A 20,697-nucleotide genomic window follows, 5' to 3' on the forward strand; every position below is an offset into this window, starting at 1 on the left:
GCCAAGGCACGCTGTCTCCAGAGAAGTCGAAGGTGGAGCAGTTGAGAAACGCCGCACGCCCCACCACGAAAACGGAAGTGAGGTCATTCCTGGGACTGGCTGGATATTACCGGAGGTATGTCGCTAATTTCAGCGCGATTGCGGGCCCGTTGTCTGACCTAACCAAGAAACGGACCCCGAGTAAGTTCGTTTGGACAGATGCGTGTGAGCACGCATTCCAAACGCTAAAGGATAGACTTACATCCGATGCAGTTGTTCGTCTACCGGACTTGGATAAAGAATTCGTTCTGCGCACCGATGCATGCGACACGGGACTGGGAGCAGTACTGCTCCAGGAGCATGACAAGACGCTTTTTCCTGTCGCATATGGCAGCCGGAAGTTGTCTGCTGCAGAGAAGAATTACTCAGTATCGGAGAGGGAATGTCTCGGAATCGTGTTCGGCATATCACGGTTCGAGCGATACCTATATGGACGTAAGTTCATATTGGAGACCGACCACCAACCACTCGCCTATCTGGCGCAGGCAAAGTTGTCCAATGGTCAATTGATGCGATGGTCGCTGTTTTTACAGCAGTACCAGATGCAGATCAGATACGTGAAAGGATCTGAAAACGTAGGCGCAGATTTCATGAGTAGAAGCGCCGAAATGATATAGATCATTTGTTATATTTTCGTGTTCATACTCAGTTTAGCATTTAGTTCATTTTGCTGATTTTGTTCTTTATATCGTGTAACACTTTTGCTTTTTTAGTTTGAGTGAATAAAATCCTGATTTTATTCTCAAGCGTGGGGGGATGTGATGTTTTACCCCAACCCCTTGTATTATACATGTATTTATAAGTCTGTAAGTGGAGCCAGGTAAGCTTTGTTTTCCAAGTACCTAAGTTGGCTGATCCTCTTACATAACCCAGTCTTTGTTTGAGCTCTTGAGTGGAAATCTGGCGGGAATCTTTGTACATGGGAACACGTGACGTAGACAACTTCAAAGAGCCGGAAGCCGACAATGGTAGGCTGGACAGTACATGGGGACACACAGACTGACATTTTTATGATTGACAGTTCGATCAAATGACCAGAGTCCGTCGCCATCCAATCGGGATGCGTTGTAGGTGGGACTTGATTCGAGAAACCGGCATAAGACTTGTACAAGCCTGAAATTCGTCAGTTGGTGTTTAAGAGTCGCAGTGACACACACTCCGTTAGCCATTCGTAAAAATTGGCGGAATTTAGGAAATTCATGAAATAGCTTCGATCAGGAAGCTTTCGGGGGACGAAAGAATTTCAGAGAATTTCGGGGGACGAGAGAAGTTCAGAGAATTTCGGGTGACGGTGAGAGATACCGATTGAATTTCGGTGACCTCAAGGGATACCGTCAAGGGTTCCGGATACTAGAAGAGGAACCGGAAGTCAAGATAACGGCAAGGAACAAGGATTATAGAAGAGGAAGCGGAAGTGGAGATCACGAAAGGAGAGAAAGACAAGGGAACGAAGAGATTTAGATGAGTAGCACTCAAGAAGGGAAAAATCTCCTCACACTGTGAACTTAAATGATGATCAAAGGGATCATTGGGTGAAAGAGAGACACTGATTACTTTAAATTCTTTTAAATTTCATTTATTAAATTGTTATTGTTTAAATTTCATCTTTGTATTTCTTTTAATTTAACTGTCGGCATTGCTGACTGGGGGCTCGTAGCCATAAATATATTTAGTCAATAAATAATATAGTGTCCAGAATTAACCTTCTGAATAAGGACCAGGGGAACTTCTCATAACTCGTTAAAGTCGATAAGAAGAACCCCACCCCTAGACAACCAGGACACCCCCACACCATTGGACCAAAACATGATGCTTCCCAAAGGAAACAAATAAAACATGATGCTTCCCATAGGAAATGAATCCATTATAAATGCTTAGCATGAAATATAATTTCATCAAATATACAAAAGGTAATGGACAAGTTAATGACTACTGTTATATCTTCCATATCAGTATTTCAAATGCAATGGCTGCATCTCCTGGCACATGCATATGTGTATTAATTGTAACAACTCACCATGCTTTAACTATAACACTGATAAGGATTTTTCATGTATGTATACTCTAATCATTATAATAATATATTGTTTATTATAAACAAAATGCCTACATACTCTAGTTTTAAAAACAGTGCAATAGGAAGCACAAACATGTATATTTATTTTGGCCTTATTTTTCTAATCTTATGGGGGGGGGGGTCATTTGCTTTAAAGTATTAAACATTTTTCAACACAGAACACAATATCATGCATACACTTCTTTACCAATGTAGATCATTGAAGAAACCTGCATACACAAAATGCACCATTTTGTTAGATGCATCTTGATACCCTTAACTTCAACAATGGTTTCTGATAAAGTTATGCATATAGCAAACTTTTACACATTTCTGACTAAGATTTTACAACAACATGTATAACAAGTAAAGACAATTTTTGCTGAGTGTTGTATGTTATAGGGATCAGTGGAAAATCCCCTTCTGACGTCACAACAAAGCACGTTAAACATTAGATCAAGCCCAAAATCCACCTTGCACCAAATTTTCTAAGTCCAAAGATTCTTCTATGCTTGTACTACATGATATTAATTTTCTGATCATGTTTACATTTTCCCTATGTTTTTGGTTATGTCTTTGTTTTTAAACATCTGTGGAAATAAATTAAAGAAAACTGACATACATGTGCTTCTTCAAATTTATATGAGTATATATTCATCCTTCCACATCAGCTACACTGACATATATATGTACTCTAACTCCCACCAATATTTCTATTTTAATCAGATAGTTTAGGTTATTAATTCTTCAGAGAGTATTTTCCATGATGCTATAATACATAAGCCTGCTTTCCATATGGAAAAAAGTGCTTATGGATTAAAGTTGCAACTTTATTCCATATGGAATTTTCACTTGCTGTGAAGTACTTATGAAATTGATATGGAATAAATTGTCTGATTCCATAAGTTTTTCAGTCCATATCTCTTCCATGCAGATTCCATAAGTATTCCATATGGAATCCATGAGAAATTTCTGTACGGGTGAGCCCTGATTGGCAGAACCACTATGACAGAGAAGGGTCAGGCTGAACTCTCATACTAATCAGATATATTACAACTGAAACATGTGCTCAATAAATGCAAAAGTTAAATGGCATTAAATAAAATAAAGGACTGATTGTGTTGTCATTGTTAGATATATTTCTTGCATGGTTGTAGTTTCTACAAGCATTTAGTTCCAAACCATTGTTTGTTATTTGTATTACAAACGGGATTGCTATTATTTATTACAAATAATTCTGGTGCAGTGTCATTAAATAATGATGAGATCGATGAATATAGACTGCAGTGTCATTAAATAATGATGAAATTGATGAATAGACTGCAGTGTTATTAAATAATGCTGAGATTGATGAATAGACTGCAGTGTCATTAAATAATGATGAGATTGATAAATAGACTGCAGTGTCATTAAATAATGATGAGATTGACGAATATAGACTGCAGTGTCATTAAATAATGATGAGATTGATGAATAGACTGCAGTGTCATTAAATAATGATGAGATCGATGAATATAGACTGCAGTGTCATTAAATAATGATGAGATTGACGAATATAGACTGCAGTATCATTAAATAATGATGAGATTGATGAATAGACTGCAGTGTCATTAAATAATGATGAGATTGATGAAGAGACTGCAGTGTCATTAAATAATGAGATTGATGAATAGACTGCAGTGTCATTAAATAATGATGAGATTGATGAATAGACTGCAGTGTTATTAAATAATGATGAGATTGATGAATAGACTGCAGTGTCATTAAATAATGAGATTGATGAATAGACTGCAGTGTCATTAAATAATGATGAGATTGATGAATAGACTGCAGTGTCATTAAATAATGATGAGATTGATGAATATAGACTGCAGTGTCATTAAATAATGAGACTGATGAATAGACTGCAGTGTCATTAAATAATGATGAAATTGATGAATAGACTGCAGTGTCATTAAATAATGATGAGATTGATGAATAGACTGCAGTGTCATTAAATAATGATGAGATCGATGAATATAGACTGCAGTGTCATTAAATAATGATGAGATTGACGAATATAGACTGCAGTATCATTAAATAATGATGAGATTGATGAATAGACTGCAGTGTCATTAAATAATGATGAGATTGATGAAGAGACTGCAGTGTCATTAAATAATGAGATTGATGAATAGACTGCAGTGTCATTAAATAATGATGAGATTGATGAATAGACTGCAGTGTCATTAAATAATGATGAGATTGATGAATATAGACTGCAGTGTCATTAAATAATGAGACTGATGAATAGACTGCAGTGTCATTAAATAATGATGAAATTGATGAATAGACTGCAGTGTCATTAAATAATGATGAGATTGATGAATAGACTGCAGTGTCATTAAATAATGATGAGATTGATGAATATAGACTGCAGTGTCATTAAATAATGATGAGATTGACGAATATAGACTGCAGTATCATTAAATAATGATGAGATTGATGAATAGACTGCAGTGTCATTAAATAATGATGAGATTGATGAATAGACTGCAGTGTCATTAAATAATGAGATTGATGAATAGACTGCAGTGTCATTAAATAATGATGAGATTGATGAATAGACTGCAGTGTCATTAAATAATGATGAGATCGATGAATATAGACTGCAGTGTCATTAAATAATGACGAGATCGATGAATATAGACTGCAGTGTCATTACATAATGATGAGATTTATGAATAGAGTGCAGTGTCATTAAATAATGATGAGATCGATGAATATAGACTGCAGTGTCATTAAATAATAATGAGATCAATGAATATAGACTGCAGTGTCATTAAATAATGATGAGATTGATGAATAGACTGCAGTGTCATTAAATAATGAGATCAATGAATATAGACTGCAGTGTCATTAAATAATGCTGAGATTGATGAATAGACTGCAGTGTCATTAAATAATGATGAGATCGATGAATATAGACTGCAGTGTCATTAAATAATGATGAGATTGATGAATAGACTGCAGTATCATTAAATAATGATGAGATTGATGAATACAGACTGCAATTCATTAAATAATGATGAGATCAATGAATATAGACTGCAGTGTCATTAAATAATGATGAGATCAATGAATATAGACTGCAGCGTCATTAAATAATGATGAGATCAATGAATATAGACTGTTGATGTCATTTTGATATATGGAATATACTATTATGCATCCTGAGTCTTCTTTACCATCTCTTTTCATTTTACAAATATCAATATTTATAATCAAATCAACCCTTCTATTTTCAACCAATGAGTGTATGTGAGAAAACTTGCCAGTAGCTTCCCATAGGTCGGTGGTTCTTTCTGGGGTTTTCCTGGGTTCTTCCTCCACTAGATATACTGGCCGCCATGTATAACCTATCACATCCTGAAAAATGTCATTAAACCCACAACAACAACAGTTAGTTTTAGCATATAACCTTCAGTCCAATGGTGAAACAAAGACTCTTCAGTTTTACAACCAGCTTAATTGACTTTAAAATAAAGTACTTAGTATGACCACACAGAATGATAGTTACTGAAGGAGAGATATAATTAAAATTCAGCATAGCAATTAGCCATCAAACATGGAAGAAGAATAGTCTTTCTGCAACCAGACCAGGAAACCCCTCACACGACTATGCCCAACGATGTCATGGCAATGATCGCTATGAAAACAAAATGTCTAAATGGGCTTACTCACTTGGTAGTACTGTTCTGTAGAATCCAACAATCACACTGTAGACCTGTCCTAAAGCAAGGTTACCAGCTGGAAGTGGGTTGTCCAAAATAGGGATCTCTAAAGTTAATAAAAAAAATTAAAAAGTTTCAAACAGTAAAGAAGATTCATTCTTGATGTGTGGTGATACATGCCATTTTTATAACTAAGCTCTATTTATTTTGAAAAATGAATTTTCAAGCAGTAATGTGAACTTAGTATTTCCCCCATCAACCTTAACACATTTTGCAAGGAGCTAACCAAATGTTGAAAATTAAAAATAGCACATACTAAAAATATCCGCCATTTGGAGATCAGCAGTTTTGTCATCAGCAATGTGGAATTACAACCATGTCAAAGCTCTGAACATTTTTTATAAAACCTTAAAATTGAACCAAATTAATTTGACATACATTTCTTCAAGTGAATAAAAAATGACATTGAAAACATGTGTCTGCATGTTTTAACTATGGAGAATAATTTGTAGCTATGACATCGTAGCCTAGATAAAGTCGAGCTACCCAGTCTACGATGTATGGGGTACTAATATTAGTACTAGTGTCCCTAGGTAACTTGAGATAAATCATCCTCGACTGTATATTAGAATCTACCTCGCCCTGATTTAACCTAAAACAAAAGCATAATCAAGGTGAATCTAATAATTAAAATTCTCTTTACTGTTCATTGTTTCAGTTCCAAGCGTTATTGTACCTGAAAATAGAGTAGTAAATTATATAGGTAGAGTTAAGACTTAACAGTCCTCAAGTCACTGTCAAGATGGTGAAAGAGTTAATCCATGTTCTGTTGGTGCCAAAATAAACCAACAAGTAGATCTCCACTTTTATTTTTCTGACACTATACTGGTACTGGTAATGTCAGAAGAAAACAAAAAGCGGAGATCTACTTGTTGGTCTAGCACTAAATATAACCAAAGGATCTGCCCAGTAGCTACTGGAAAGTTATTAAATTGTTATATGGTATGCTGATTTTGGTCCAGAAGTTGACTTGCTTATTCAATGTAACATATTTTCAAGCTGGGTCCATCGAGACACCCAAAACCTTTGAAACACCCCAAACCACCCCAAACCCTCGAAATACCCCCAAACTCTCTCACAAGATATAAAAAGAAATAAAATAAAAAATACTTGTTATTTATATAATTTATTAAAATTACACAAAACATGCCAAACCACTCCAAACCATCCAAACCCTCTCTTGGGCAGGATATAAAGTTAAAGAAACTTACCATACTTCATTTTTATTTAGGAGTTTTCAGTGTTGAATTTTTATAGGCCCACTATCAGCAAGTAGTATCGAGATAATTTTCCTTGAAAAATGAGTTCAAAAGGGCGCATAATTACATGTTCGAGAAGAACTGTATTCTGGCCTTGTGAATCACATTACAGATTGCATTTTTGTGATTCATGCCATCAGTGGCTTCATTCAAATTGTGAAAATATGTAATATTATAAGTATATTTATATTGTGTTATTGGCGTATTTATACAAAAATCAAAGTACGTTTTGCGAAATACAAATAATGCATATTATAATCTGTAACTTTCAGCATTTTACTGATCATTTGATGATGGAAGTAGTTCTAAAATGAAATATATACCAATGCTGTATTATCAAAGGCTCAATATTATCGCAGCAAACTGGATTTTCCAATTAATTTTGGACACACACCATTTTTTACAATAAAGCTGTAGCCAGTAAAGACTCTTATAACATAATTTCCTCAAAAATGTCAACCTTTTTTAAAACAAGTTTACAATGAAATAGAATGAACATCACTCTTTTGTAAATTGCATGCAATTACGCTAATTATCATATATAAAACTCCAGTCAAACTAGCTATTCCTGCATAGGCTTTGATTATGAAATATATGAAGTGTATCGTCTGATGTTTGATGATTATAGGTCATATATTGATGGTGATATATACATGTCCTTACAATATAAAGCTTGTAATTTTGTTCCATGGTAGCCAATATGGACCAAAACTGACAAAATGTTGTTTATGATCATACTTCTCGTATATATATATATATATATATATATATATATATAAAGACAACAAATCATATGGCAAATAACAGTCCTTTCAAGTGCACTGGATTCAGCATGGGATCATGTGTGCCAGGGATTGATTAAGATAAATGCAATAAACTGACAACGAACAGTGCAAAACTAGTATCTAACTAGCCTGAGCACTTTCGACTCTTAATGAGTCTTTTTCAAAGGCAAATACAAAACATAGACACGACAAACAAATAAAACACAAAAACCGTTGTGTTTGAAAAACTTAACATGGCTGTTTCTACAGGGAACAAACCTTTAAATTTATTGTTTCAACTAGTTTATTTCAACTTGTTGCATATGCTGGAAAATATTTTTTGTTGACCTAGAAATCAATGAGCCATAACGACATCTGTTGTTTTATGTAAATTTAGGTAAGCACAAATTATATCCTGGATATTTCATTGTTTTATTAGTAATTATAGGCTATTAAGCAAATTCAGAGAATTATTTAAAAGAAAATGTATCAGCTGCAAAAGATAATTTTATTTAAATCAAGAAAACTAGAAAAATACAGCCATGCACAAACAAAATTATCTTTTGCAACCAATCTATATATATATATATATATATATATATATATATATATATATATATATATATATATATATATATACACACACACAGGCCTGGCCCTAGGATGTGTGGGGCCCAAGACAGCAAGCAATGAGCAGGGCCCCAAGCAAAAGAATTGCATTGCGGAGTTGATTTCCTGAAAGTGCGGGGCCCAAGGCAGTTGCCTAATTCCTCTTGCCCTAGGGTCAGGCCTGTGTGTGTGCGCGTATATATATATATATATATATATATATATATATATATATATATATATATATATATATATATATATATATATATATATATATATATATATATATATATAAATATATAAAAGAAAACAATAATAGTTAAACTTTCTTGAAATCAGTAATATTTTAATAATAATAATAATAATAATAATAATAATGTAATATATATTTATTGTTCTTTACCCACATTGCATTTAAAATTCATATAAAGTTAATAATAATTGTTTTTAATTTGTAATGTTGTTATTCATGGATTTCCACCTTAATTACATTTGTGTGTTTGATCTGATCATTGGATCCTTTCGTTTATTGTGGAAAATATTCTGCCATTACAAGCGTGGACATTCCTTCACATTGGTAAGTTACAATTTACAGTTATTATAATACATGTGTCCTACCATATGCAAGTTAGGCTAATACTGCAATAATAGAGAGTTGTTCCCCCATGGTGCTTTAATCTGTGTCAGCCACCATATGCTGTTTTATTTACCTTTACTCGCTTCAATTGACAATGATTTTTTTATGGGAATAGAAAGAGGGAAAGTCCTTGAAACTTTAACAAATTCTAAGTAAGCAGCAATAGCAAAATAGTTTTAGTATCTACCAATAAGAACATTTAGTACCGCGATAATAAATGGTTCCGGGCTATAGTTTAAATATGCAATGGTATCCAATTCAACTGATATCAGAATCTAGTACCTCTTTACATTAATAATTATTTTTATGTTTTCAATATTCATTTCATTATGCACACGCAATAAAGTTTATTGTTATTTGTCTGTATGCATGTTAACATGGATTCAACTGCAGGATCCAGGAGCAGAGATGACCCATTAACTTTCTCGGCCCATAACAAAACTGGCCTACCAAATCAGCCCATACCATATTTAGTCAATTACATACTTGATCCACAATTTATATAACAGTAATGTTAATGGATTTTTTTTTCAACGGTAACTCAAATGGCAGAGAAACCTTGGTACAAAAAAATCCTAAAACATTTGACAAAATAGCAGTGCAGATGAAAAACTTCAGCCAAAAGCTGAGAGGATCAACCAAGATACTAGCATGTGTAATTAAAGGTACTGTGATCAGATAAAGGATAATACAGTCAAGTCAAATAAGGCCAATATTGCAGATGAGCTGCTGGAAGTAACTGGAATGATAAATCGCCACCCTTTCGTTCAAGCAGTTACTCAGCACAACGATAGTAATCTGTTATACTTCAGACCAGATGAAAACATTAAGACATTTCCTCTGTGTGTCTGTGTGTGTGTTAGTGATTTTGATTTTTAACATAGCTTTAAAATATTTTCAGTCATACAGCTACGATGTCTGCATTGTGGCAGTTTATAGTGATGTCTAGCATCATACCACAGACATATAGCATCATGTCCTATCCAGTTACATTATCCTGACACCAGGCGGGCCAGTCCTAACACTAACCTCTTAATGCTGAACGCCCAGCAAGACAGCTCCGAGTACTATTTTTATAAGTATTTGGTACGACTCGTCCAGGGTTCGAACCTGCGACCTCCTGCATCCGAGGCAGATTCTCTAACCACTTAGGCCACCAGAGTGGTTGAAATATGTTAAGTATTATAATACGTGCATGCTACCATACCTAAGTTGGGCAAATACAGCGATAATATAGAGTTGTTCCCCACTGAACGTTAATCAGGTCAGACACCAAATGCGGTGCTTTTACATTCATGAATTCTTTTGACAGAGGGAAGAAGGTTCATGGGAATAAACAGAAGGAAAGTCATAAAATCTTTACAACCATGAAGCAATAACAAATTGTAATATGTACCAATAACAACAATAAATACCGCGATAATACAGCGTTCCAGGCTAGGCCTACAGGTAAGCACAGGAGACTGACATTTTAACCTTTATTAATAAAAAATGATGAAAATTTTTGAAAACATGAAATAACCTATCTGAAATACATACATAAATACATACATGCATACATACATGCATATAATTGATACGGTTATTTTGTATTGTCACAAGTATTCAATGTATTTTATTGATCAAATGCTCAACTCCTGTGGTACAAGTGTGATATCATAAACTACTTTTACGTTCCTACAATATCTTCTTAGGGGTGCTCACCAGTTATTATGTACTTTTGAGAGTCTTATGTAAGGTGAAGTTGTCTGCATTTAAAACATGCACAGTGGAGAGAATTTTGGCATACCTCTATGCTACATTAACATAATGTGGATGATATTTCTTTGGATATTGTACTTTTGGATATTGTATATGATCTAAGCACATTGCTAGCTAAAATGACCACTCCCTCGTGCTAAAAAAATCAGCCTGAATTAGTCTAAAGTCCACTATTCATAGCAGCTATTAAAATAGGGAAAATGAATTTTGCCAGACTAGACAATACAGCTTTTGAAAGTGAAATGAATACATTACCAATTATATCAAATGTAAACAAAAGTTATCGGCTGTTTTTATACAATTTACCTCTGAAGTTCAGAAAGTGAAAATGACCAAAAAGTGCAAGCACTTTTTTGAAAGGTGCACATCTGGAGTAAAGCCAAGCTGTATACTCTATAACCCATATTACATCCATCAATCTTACACCAAAATAAAGGGAATTAAAGGTTCTTTGAACTATATCTAAGATATACAAGGTCTTTTTTAAATAGCCAGTATAACCAGTGAGGAAAGCCTGGGAATTTTTTTTTCTTTAAAATTCTAACCCTATGCAAAATATGAAACTGTAGAGTGCCACCTTAGTGAGAAGATTAATGCAGGGGCAATAACTCTAAAACATACAGGATCCAGTTAAAAAACGTTATCTTGTTCTTCAAGTCAATTGAAAAATAAAGCATCATTTTTAAAAAGACCATATATTTCTTTGAGAATTGTTGTCTCCAAACATGTTTCACTGTGTAAGAGATTTCTTTCAAATTTAACAAAGACACTTTTACCCAATTTTTAACACATGAGAAAATTTTTGCTTGTGAGATAATAAGAAAGGCATGGTTAAACAGAGAAATATAGATGGAGGCAATACAAAGAAAGAAATATAGATAGAGGCAATACAGAGAAATACAGATGGAAGCAATACAAACAGAGAAATATAGATGGAAGCAATACAAACAGAAATATAGATGGAGGCAATACAAACAGAAAATAGACCAAATGAGACAGGCAAACTAGAATACACACAGACAGAAAGACAGAAAAAAACTTACAAACCTGCTTGTACATTACGAACAAGTTCACTCTCCCAATTTGAAAGGTTGAAATCCAAACTCAGGCGTGGAACTTTCCCCAGCAGACCCAGTTTTTGGAGGCCACTCCCCCAATTGCCTTCCACAAGCAGACATATACGCGCCTTTTCTCGCACGGCTTTTTCTAAAGCCAAAATCATTTCCAATTTCAGCCATGGTTCGTTACATGACCTCAAAGTAAGAAGAACAAGCGTTGTAATGGAGTTGTGTATCTTGTTCAAACTCCCTTCTAAGAGCGAGTGTCCTTCGTACCCAAAAGCAGTAGTGACACACGACAAGCCTTTTCTATCAAGAGCAGTGTAGATGTACCCTGCACAGTCTCTATCAACATCACTGTGCACTAGATAAACATCCCATTTGTCCTCACTCATTTTATAATTCTGTCAAGAAATATGATACTTTATGATTATTAAACTTAATTTACCTTGATTTAGAGACATTTACATTTACAATACATATATATATATGCGAGTTAACCTACCTACATAATACCTAGATGCATACTACTTGCCAACATACATACATACATACATACATACATACATTACACACACATACATACATTCTTGCCTGTCTACCATTCTCATATAATTGTCCCCTCGTGTATCAGATATGAGACAAAAGGATTAAACATATAGATGTACATATAAACAACTGGATACAAAAATACTTTATATATATATATATATATATATATATATATATATATATATATATATCATGAGATATTGAAACGTATTAGTGGGAAACAATGATATCCACAGGCATCCGCTATAATTTTTCTGGGGGTGGTGTCAAGTTGAAATCAAAGGGATGAAAGGTGCTAAAATGTTTCTATCTGCACAATGAATTTTTTTAAATATCTGGCAGGAGGCAAGGTTCAGCTGTCTCTTTCTCCTTCAGATGCCCATGATGGTGTCACCACAGTGACAATATAATTTTTGGAACTAATATTTTCCATTTAGGAGTACATTTGCCCCTCTCTCTTATCAAAACCCGTATTTCCATATTTGGTCTCTTTAATTTTTCTTCTGTTTTTGCTCTGTCTGTCTGTCTCTCTCCCTCTCCCCCCCCCTTTCCAGGTTCATCAAATCTTAAATATATGTCAAGACCGTAGACCCTCCAGTAAACGTGAGGAGGCACAAATGTGAAATGCAAAATAACAAATTCCAAAACAAAAAGTAGGCTTCAACTTTCAATTTTCTACCTGGATCATGCAAAACATGTCAGTGATTGAAATGTATGTGGCATGTAGGGGTGGGGTGGGGGCAGAGGGGGACAATTTATGCTATGCAATAGATACGGGTAGTCCAATACAGCTATTAAAATGTTGGGGTTTTAGGGGGTCCAAGAAGGACTGTTTTAATTATGCAACCTGTTGCTATTGCATACTGTTACTTTATCATGCTGTAAAACCTCGTCCATTTCATGTGAATACATTCTCCCACCAAATGGCAAACTGCCAATAAAACACTATCTATTCGTGCACCCTCGTATATTCATGCGCAAAACAGTAATCTTTTTCACAGACAACGATTATGCCAAAACATTAGAGCTAGGTGGAAAGAGGGCATTTGGTATATAGCAACAAATAAGTAATACAAAATTAAATATTAGTACCTCCCTCCTAAAACAACCCAACATTTTAATAAAAGGAATGCATTACCCATCGCTATTACATAGCAGGATTTGTCAGTTAGGTGGGTAGGTTGATGTGTTGAAACTAATAAATAACAGAATAATGGAAAACACCCATCAATTAAGGGAAAGATCCACTTTACAGAATTTTGGTGTGTCTATGGGCCACGCATTGTGTCGCAACCAATGGTCACAGAGAAAAAAATGGCCGTGCTTTGTTGCGCTAAAGAGCAGATGTAGACGGAGAAAGTAGAATGTTAAAAAAGTATTGCCTTCCTGATATCCTCCAAGGAAGAATGATTAAGATGGGCCTATGATAGGAATGTCTAATGAGAGAAATGGATTCGTAATTCTTATTAAACTAGAGACAGTCTGTGCAGATATGCTAGGCATAAATCTCTTCCCATCTTCTCACAGATGCCAAGGCGAATAAAAACAGTTTTGAGTGTGAGGTTCTGAAAGGAAGCCTATATCAATGGTTCATAGTGGTATTTGTTTAAATACCATAAAACACAAGAAGGATTCTATCTGGGCGCAAAAGAGTGGAAGTCAAACCTGCTGAAACACTATTTAGATTAGCAAGGTGCAAATCTGACCGACTGCCGTACGATGGGAGAATTACAGTGGTTGAAAATCGATACTGAAAAGGAAATCAACAACAGAGGGATAGCGAGGATCAACTTGTTTCCTACTGCACTAATTAGAGAAGATTCTCCACCAGGCATAATAGACCCTGGATGTAAATAAAATTCTGGCCTCAATCATGGAACTGGCAAACGCAGCCCAAAAACTTGTTCTGGCAAACGCAGCCCAAAAACTTCTTCTGGCAGACTGAACGCCTGAGATGAGTCAAACGTGAAGATGGAAAATGTGTGAGTTGTTGTGTGAGAGGGAGATCCTGGGCTGTGACAAAAGATCCCTCCTGTCAGGTAGGAACATAGGTTTCTCTATCAACATGTCTATAGAATCACTGAACCACGATCGTTGGGCCAAGATGGGGTTTTGAGAATGATATGAGCAGTGGAAGTTCTGACTTTATGTAGAATTTGAGATATCAATCGCATCGGTGGGATGGCAATCGCACTGGAATATGAATACGTCCAATGCCCATGCTCTCTGGTCTGGAGCTGGATAAATATTCAAGTGAAGTCTGTTTATGAGCCTGGTTGCAAAGAAGTCCACAAGAGGCTTTCCTGCCAGTGTGAAAAAAGATTCCATTTCAGAGCGTTGTAATGCCCATTCCGCGAGGACTGTGTTGTTTATCACTGACTGTCTGCTAATACATTCTACTTCACAAGAATGTGACAAAAGTAGAGAGTGATGTTCTCTGAGGTTGCCCAGCGAAAGATATTCCAAACCTCCAAACAAAGAGAATGAGTGTGTTTCTTCTTGATGCTGGAAATGTGCTATGACAAATGTGTTGTTGGAGGAGACCATGACACATCGACCCATCCCTCTATCGATGTACCATTACACAGCTTTCATTTCTAGTTTATTAATGAGGGACAATTCATCCAGAGTCTAATGACCCTAGACATGCCGAGTTCAATGACTCTAGAAAAGTACTCCATCTGGCAATAAATGTGAGCCCAAACCAGAATCTGATGCATCAGCGAACACATAGGAGTGAGGCTCAGGTGCATGCACTAGGAATCCAGCCAGGAAACATTTCTGATTCACCCATCAGCACAAGTGGTGAAAGAAAACTGGTGGTAATGGAACCAGACCTAGAGAGAGAATATCTATTTGGTTTCCACCTCACAAGAAGGAGAAACCATAGACAAGCTTATATAGATGTACTCAGGGAACCAGATCTTCAGCAGCATTCAAGGATCCCAATAAAGATTTGTACAAGCAAGCAGACAAGTATGCTTTCACTTGTAGTGCCTCCAGAAGTGCCAGGATTCAATCAAACCAATCCTGTAGGACCAAGACAAAGATCCAGTTCAAGAGGACATTTATTCCCATGTAAATGAAGTCCTGAGATGGGATGAACTCTGATTTCTCACAAATGGGTAAAAGAACCAACCATGTTACTATAGACCAGCAATGGAACAGGTCATTATGGAGGGCATGCACGTGAACTTTGTAGAAAGGATAGCGTCAAAATACTTAGAATCAATGCTTCAGTAATCAGAAGTATGCCTGTACTATTCCCATAACTTGGGCTAGGAACTCTGGGCACCCAAGCAATTCTGAACGGCAGAAACTAGAACTGAAAGATATTTACAATGTGGAGGAAATATTGGGATATGAAAGCAAGCATCTTGTAGGTCGATGGAGACTATCCAATCTCCATCCATCTTGAAAGATTCTTCCAGAAGAAAGGGATTTGAGGGGAGAGATCAATTACAAGACGAAGTTTCCCATTTTTCATGGTGACCAAGTAGAGTCGGCAGCAAATTGCGGAAGGTTATTCTGGACCCTGTTGACTGCAATAGGACATGCACATCTTCTATTAAATTCATCAGAGAAATTAGTGAAGGTCCTTGATAGAGAGGGTTGTTCCTGAAGCTATACTCAGTAACCCTCATGCACAAAGGAAAGAACCCACCTGCCATCTGTGATGCTTGAGCAAATCTCTGAAAAGAGGCACAGGTGAGCAACTGCAGGTATGTCGGTCAAGGAATGCAAGGCAGGAGGAAGTTTGAAATAGCTACCTCCCTCCTTAGGATATAAAAGAGAGTTAGAATCCTTCCTCCAAGGCGCTCTTAGGAGATCGCGCCTTGAATCTGACTCTCAAGGAGGAGGAGGAGGCCTAGTTTGTGGAGAATAACTTCAATGCTTCTTGGCCGATTGCAATGGTAGAGGTTATAAAGGATCTATGCTTATGGTCTTTCAGATCTTGGGAAGGCCTGCTAGGAATAAATCGTCCAAGGAGGCTCTCGGCTTTGAATGAAGCAGCATTTAGAAGGTCATCATAACAGATGTGCAGAATATCTGCTAATAGCTCCATTGAGACAAAAAGCAGATGCCGTGACATTTAGACCACAGCTTCCAGAAGAAGCAATGATAGGAAAGGATTTACTGTGGTCTCCTTCAGCATGTTGAATAGATAGTTGAAACGAAGTCAGCATGAGAAGCTCAGGTGAATAATAACAGGGCTTTCTGTTCAATAGCTTCAATAATCTTCATGGGAAGGCTTGCCAAGGCTACAGTTGAGATACCCATTTCGGACAAACCAGTGTCCAACTGGGGAGGTTTAAAAGGCTACTTCAGGGAAAGGAACTCGTTAACCATAGGCACAGATCACAGGTCTCAACGTAGGAGGAGGAACAGACTCCCTCTGCGTTGCTGAGCGCTGTCTTGGTCTGTAGAGAACCTCTCTATGATTTCCTCGCTCATGGAGGAATGATGTTGTTGTGGGGTTGACCGCCATTTTTCAGTACATGATAGGCTATACATGATGGCCAGTATTAATGGTGGAGGAAGAACCCAGCAAAACCCCGGAAAGAACCACCGACCCACGAGAATGGAGGAATGATGAAGAAGCAGGAGTTCTTGTTGTGTTTGAGCCCCTGAGATCTTTTCCAAAATGGAAAGGATCTTCCATGACTTTGTGTTAGATGGTTCCAGGACAAGTCCATGGAGAAATGATGATGTTGTTGTTGTGTGGTAAACCGCCATTTTCAGCACACGATAGACTATACAAGGCAGCCAGTATTAATGGTAGAGGAAGAACCCAGGAAAACCCTGGAAAGAACCACTGACCCACGAGAATGGAGGAATGATGAAGAAGCAGGAGTTTTACCGCCTATAAAAAAGACCAGATCTCCTAGTCCTATCCAACTGAAAGGAACTAGTGGACTTGATAGGAGGCTCAGTGGAAATGATTCTACCTCGAACTCATTGGAGTCAACAAGGATTGATTGATAGGGCATCGTTGTCGTCTAGTATACTCCAAATAGGATATTGGCTGGGCATCACTATGTCCCATGGGGTTTGTGGGTGAGGTGATTCAGAAGCAATTGGCCCCATTGGCCATATCTCATCTTCGTGAATAGAGGCTCTGTTTGTGCTTGAAGTTCCAGTGTGAAGATGCAACAGCTCGTCTTTCCTGGATGATGTTATTCATCCAGCCTACCTGGTTGATGTTGTCTGACGAGGAGATAAGGGTTTTATGGAAGCCACAGCATCACCTTTGATCTTTGTCAAGTAGTCCATGAAGGCATAACCGACCAATTACCCTGAGGTGGACCTACTCCTCGAATGTTCAGTCCCTCCTTCTGGAGGATGGGCCTGACCTGTCTTTGAAGAGACTGGTCCCATAAATTCCTGGGGCTCAGTAGTGCTCTTCCTAACTGAAGGCTCAGAAAGTGAGAAGACTGAAAAATCTGAAAAGGTAGGGAATGGATGTTTCCTCCACCTTCTATATATGTCTGGAACGTCAGCTACTCTCTAGATTTCATTAGACCATAATTTGCAAAATGCACATTGATTATTTTGGGTGCACCTTGAACAAGTGAGGCAGTCTGGTTGAGTGTCCTAATGGCCAGTCTTGTTGATAAACTTTCCTACAGACTGTCCTGACAATGTTTTCTGACATAATAAATCATCCTGGAAGAAAACAACTAATAACGGCAATATTTTATTATGTCACGCATGAACTAAACTGTTGTTTGTATGGTTTCTGCTATGTGCAACTCAGTACATCCACAATGTAAAAGAAGAAATCAACTGCTAGAAACGTATTCATCTTTTCTATAGTAAAGTAAGTCATTCAATTGTTAACAATTGTTAAACCTTTATTAAGGAGCAATTCAAGACACACACACATAATAACAATGCAACGTGAGTTAGGGGAACAATTATCAATATGTAAAAGAGATGATCAAACACCGAATAATTTAGACAATTATTCAGCAGAAAAGAATACATATTTCCTACGATGTCAGGGTATGGTAGGATTATAACTCTCATCACCACAATCATAAGTATGTATGAACACGATGAAGAAATCGTATCTAGATGACTTGATTGCGACAATCAAGATTTAAGTGCAGTGTGTTTCGAAACAAGACTACAAGATTGTCAAGGCCACACAATTCACATTTGAATGCAAATCTAAACAAAGATAAAGAACCAAAATCCTTATAAGTAAACTCATGATCATTAAGATCATGTAAGGTGTTACGCTCTGATGTCTTTTGGGTACAGCCACTGAGATGCATCTATAATTTCCACCCCACAACAATGTTCACTGAATCAATCTGCGCAACAATAATAAAAAAATGCATTAGCGAAGAAAAATATCTATATTCTTGAATGAAAGGATTCATCGATCTGAGAAAATACATCAACGAATCATTATATGTACAATCTAAAGTTTATATGTACGAGCTAAAGTTTTAAAATTTTACTTCATTAAAAGTATTGTAATTAGAGAACTTTTTCTCGACGTAGCATGGTCGTGGTTAATTGTACTGCTAATGAATAGAGAACAAAATCCATGCAAATTTACAGTTTTAGCTTGAAAAATTTATAATGAAAAGAAAATCGACTTTATTTTAGCAGATATATGGAAATATTTCACTTGTGAAGTGGAAACATTTGTATTGTTACTCTTAGCTTTGCCACTCATTTCCAATTCACTCTAGAAATGTTTCCTTATATCTATTTTTATATTTAAAAAATATCCTTTATAGCTCTGCATACATATACTTCGCACACATATGCATCATATGAAGATACGTCACTTTGCGGACTGGTTGGCTGTTATATTTCTCTCTAAAATCACAATATCATGCATGAATGTAATAAACATATTGATCAGTGACCACACGGACTTTGTAAAATAATGCTCAATTTTATCCGCATTTATGGAATAAGATCAGCATAGTAAGGGAAATGACTAGAAACAGCGCACAACATCAAAATAAATATTTGATTCTCATTTTGAAGTGAGAATTAGTCAGTAGATGTAGATATTTGGAAGATATGATTTATTTAATATAAAGATTTACAACTCAAAATCAAAACTTCTGCATCGTTGATCTGCACATTTACAACTGTGAAGTAAAACCCAAAACATTCAGTTAATCCAAGTATTGCAAATCCATTGCCAATAATGATGCAGTTTGCAAATGTGTGTGCGTATTGAATTGAACTCGAACAACTTGTTTGCCTGGTAAACTGCTGGGGTGAACAACAACATAGAATTCTGGATAGGACCATGTTACATAAACTTGCGTGGAGCCGCTGAAAGGTACCCACTTATGCGAAACAGTGGATAGAATAGCCTTGTGGGTGTGCATAACATCAAGAACTATTATCTGTTCTCTCTATGACTAGGGCGGACTTGTTCAATGCTGTCTTAACTGGCATATGCATTAAATCACTTACCTTAATTAATATCCAAGTGCGTATCGAAGTCTGTATGATACACGATCATTAGTATTTTTACAATATTTGTTAGGTGTATACTACCAGCAATATCGTATGGGGGCCGTCCATATATCACGTCACGCAGCGAGAAGTATTAGGTCCATTTTTTTGTTGACGATAGGGGTTATGCGTTGTTTTGGGGTTTTAAAAAGTATGTTTGCTCATTGTTTTAGTACATAAGGCTTATTAACTATGAAGATAAACTCTACATAAACAATTTTTTTCAAAAAGTCGTTACCATACTCAGACCAGTATATATCGACAAAAAAATATAATATACTGAGATCAGGAGAGAGACTTACACAATTCTAAGCTTAGTCGAATTTTTCATGTGCCAATTACTTCTCATCCAACCAATCCCCGTACTTGAAAATCCCTAAATGTCGGAACTAAACGGTACTTTCCGTTATCTAAAATAAATCTTCTATAAATAACTCCATGCCATTACCTACTTGCCTTCTATAAATAAACCACTAGCCGGGTACTCATGATCTTAGTTTGAAATACTAGAATCCAGACATGGTTATTGTTGTTGTTGTGGGGTTTAACGCCATTTTTCAGCACGATAGGCTATACATGGCGGCCAGTATTAATGGTGGAGGAAGAACCCGAAAACCCCGGAAAAAACCACCGACCCACGAGAAGCTACTGGCAAGCTTTCTCACATGCCCACATTGGCTGAATCTTAGACTCGA

At 36.4% G+C, this 20,697-nt stretch overlaps 1 protein-coding gene across 1 annotated transcript in view; it reads right to left on the bottom strand.

Annotated features, from left to right (window-relative positions):
- LOC149799146 (uncharacterized) overlaps nucleotides 1-20,419 on the bottom strand; it is a 72,498-nt gene extending 52,079 nt beyond the window's left edge. Inside the window, exons 1-3 of the mRNA XM_089958259.1 lie at nucleotides 20,305-20,419; nucleotides 11,946-12,360; nucleotides 5,819-5,914 (exon numbers count right to left, since the gene is read on the bottom strand). Coding sequence (XP_089814385.1) covers nucleotides 5,819-5,914; nucleotides 11,946-12,351 — 502 coding nt within the window. The 5' untranslated portion in view covers nucleotides 12,352-12,360; nucleotides 20,305-20,419. The remainder of the gene's footprint in view (nucleotides 1-5,818; nucleotides 5,915-11,945; nucleotides 12,361-20,304) is intronic.
- Nucleotides 20,420-20,697: the final 278 nt, after the last annotated feature.

The sequence above is a fragment of the Sinohyriopsis cumingii genome, chromosome 5 (genome assembly GCF_028554795.1).
Source record: "Sinohyriopsis cumingii isolate HCF-2022 chromosome 5, ASM2855479v2, whole genome shotgun sequence".
Lineage (NCBI taxonomy): Eukaryota > Metazoa > Mollusca > Bivalvia > Unionida > Unionidae > Sinohyriopsis > Sinohyriopsis cumingii.